This window comes from Anneissia japonica, unplaced genomic scaffold (assembly GCF_011630105.1).
Source record: "Anneissia japonica isolate Jap-2015-1 unplaced genomic scaffold, ASM1163010v1 scaffold7731_len1735946_cov199, whole genome shotgun sequence".
Classification (NCBI taxonomy): domain Eukaryota; kingdom Metazoa; phylum Echinodermata; class Crinoidea; order Comatulida; family Comatulidae; genus Anneissia; species Anneissia japonica.
Window position 1 is genome coordinate 26875 of NW_022758997.1, and position 2332 is coordinate 29206.

The 2332-nt window shown below is 36.2% G+C and overlaps 1 protein-coding gene across 1 annotated transcript in view; it reads left to right on the top strand.

Annotated features, from left to right (window-relative positions):
- LOC117125520 overlaps window positions 1–2258 on the top strand; it is a 6652-nt gene extending 4394 nt beyond the window's left edge. Inside the window, exon 3 of the mRNA XM_033272031.1 lies at window positions 546–2258. Within this exon, the coding sequence (XP_033127922.1) occupies window positions 546–1208 (663 nt within the window). The 3' untranslated portion in view covers window positions 1209–2258. The remainder of the gene's footprint in view (window positions 1–545) is intronic.
- The last annotated feature ends 74 nt before the right edge of the window (window positions 2259–2332 follow it).

Genomic DNA, 2332 nt, shown 5'->3' on the forward strand with positions numbered 1-2332 from the left:
ATGTATATATATAGATATATATATATATATATATATCTGTATGTATGTATCGGTATATCTGTATTTTAACAACATCTATCAGCGCTGCATACTTTCGGATCGACGATTCGAAAAAGTAACCAAGTCCAAAAGTATATGTACTGCGCATGACTGGACTACACAGGCGAAGCTCCCCGATGTGTTACTCATTTGCATCTACTAGGCCAAAGGATATAGGCTAGGCCTACGTCCGTGTATGCAAAACTGGATAACCTGAAAAAAAAAATTAAATTTATGACCCGCACATTGGCTCGCATGACTCGCTGGCTCGCACTTTGGCACTACTCGAAAAGAAATAAATCAGTGTAGCACTAGAGACTGTTTCAGTTTATGTAGACTGTTGGTTTACCATGCCATTTTGAAGTAATGGTTGGTACGATTGATGACTGCCCTTTAGTCGTTTGTTGGCTACTTGCCAGCCACCGTTAACCAACGCAACTAGTTTGGGTGGCCAGTGCGCTCCTGTTTCATAATTATAAATCATGTACATTTTTTTTTACAGACAGTTGGATAAAATGGCAGACGAGTACGAGTTTGACAGTGCACTGGATCTACTTCTGATGCTTCCAATTCCTGCATTGCAGGTGATTTGCAGAGATGCAAACATGGAGGAAAGCGGAACAAAACTAGAGCTAATTAAACGCATACTGGGCTTTGAGAAAGTAAAACAAAAAAGTCGAATGACTATGAAGGCTGTGAACAAATGGCTGGAGGATCAAGGTGTCATTGACGTTGACAGTGTAAGCAAATGCCTTCGTGCAGGAATCCAGAAGCGTTCCATTGACATCAGTGGCGATAATCCTCTTGATAATGTTGTCGTCGTTGACAAGTGTTACAACTGTTTACATGAACTAAAAGTGACTATACGTGACCTCCTATACCAACCAGATTCTGTGGGAGTTAACTTCAGGAATGGCGGCAAGGAGGCGACAGTGAAATGTCCGAATGAGAAGTGCAAACTTCTTGGTGTTTATGTGACAAGCATCTGCAGCAAAAGGTCAATGGAGGTTTGTGATGGCCTGTTTCACCACCACTGTAGTCTTTGTCCTGGATTTGGAAAGTGCATTGGAAGTAAGTGTAATGATACTCACTGCCGTGTGTGCGGCAAACATTACTATGCTGGCTTTGAGGGGGAAAAGCAAAAGCAGTGCCCTTATTGCAAATGCTGATCCAAAGATGACTGATGTGGTGGCAGATATTGGTTTTACATTCGAACAGTTTTTAACGATTTATGACTGTGTTTTTTAAGTTTTTAACTTTCCAATTTTTCCAACATTTCTATAGTTAGCAGTTTGTAGTTGGTGTGGACAACTTATGTATTCAATTTTGTGATTACTATAAAAAAGTGTTTAAGATCTTATTTATAATTGTTGTTTTGTGAATGCTTTTGTATACAGTACATTATAAAGCATATTTCAATTATTTTATACTTTTTCAAGAAACTGATATTTTCTGAGAGTTGCACAACCATGGGGGCAGAAAAGTAGTAGGCAGTGAAATAAGAGCATATAAAGAGGTTTGAAGCACGGTAGAGTAGACTGGATTCCACTCTCTAAATTTTGCCATCAGCTGTAGCTAAAAAAGTGACCAGAAAACAAGTTCCGTTCCAGAATAATGGAGACTACTTTTTGGATGCATATATTATTAATTCAATCCTTGCTACACATTGTGTTAAAAGTTCTCCGCAATAAAACCTGCAGTTTTTTGTCAGGACACCTCCAAACATGCTGAATACACCCCAAAATAGCCGGTTTTGAGGTCTGATACCATGTTTAGGCGTCAACAACTTCTCAACTAATTACATGTCATAGTCACAGTTTTCAGCGTTGATAGAAGTTATAGTTTTAATTTGACAACTAAAAGCTGGTGATCCAATTCTTATGGGCCTTTATGTAATCGGAACTGGAAAAACAGTGATTTACTCAGGAAAACTAGTTTTTTTCGACTAAAATGCTATGTTTAACTATTAGTAACTTTGAATATAATGATACTTGATGCTCCCAATTTTTAGCGTTGATAGGAATGACATTCCTTTTTATGATATTAATAATTTGGTAATTTAATGTGTAACAGTCATTGAAAAAAAAATACAAAAAAATGCCTATTTGTTTAAAAAATACCTTCTTTATTCAACTAATATGCTATGTTTAAGCATTCATATATTAAAAAATAATTATACCTAATGCTTAGAACTTTCAATATGGATAGAAATAGTAATTGTTAAGTGATACTCATGATTTGATAGCTTAATTGGTATTATTCTAGTTTATAAATAAAATATGAATATACTGTA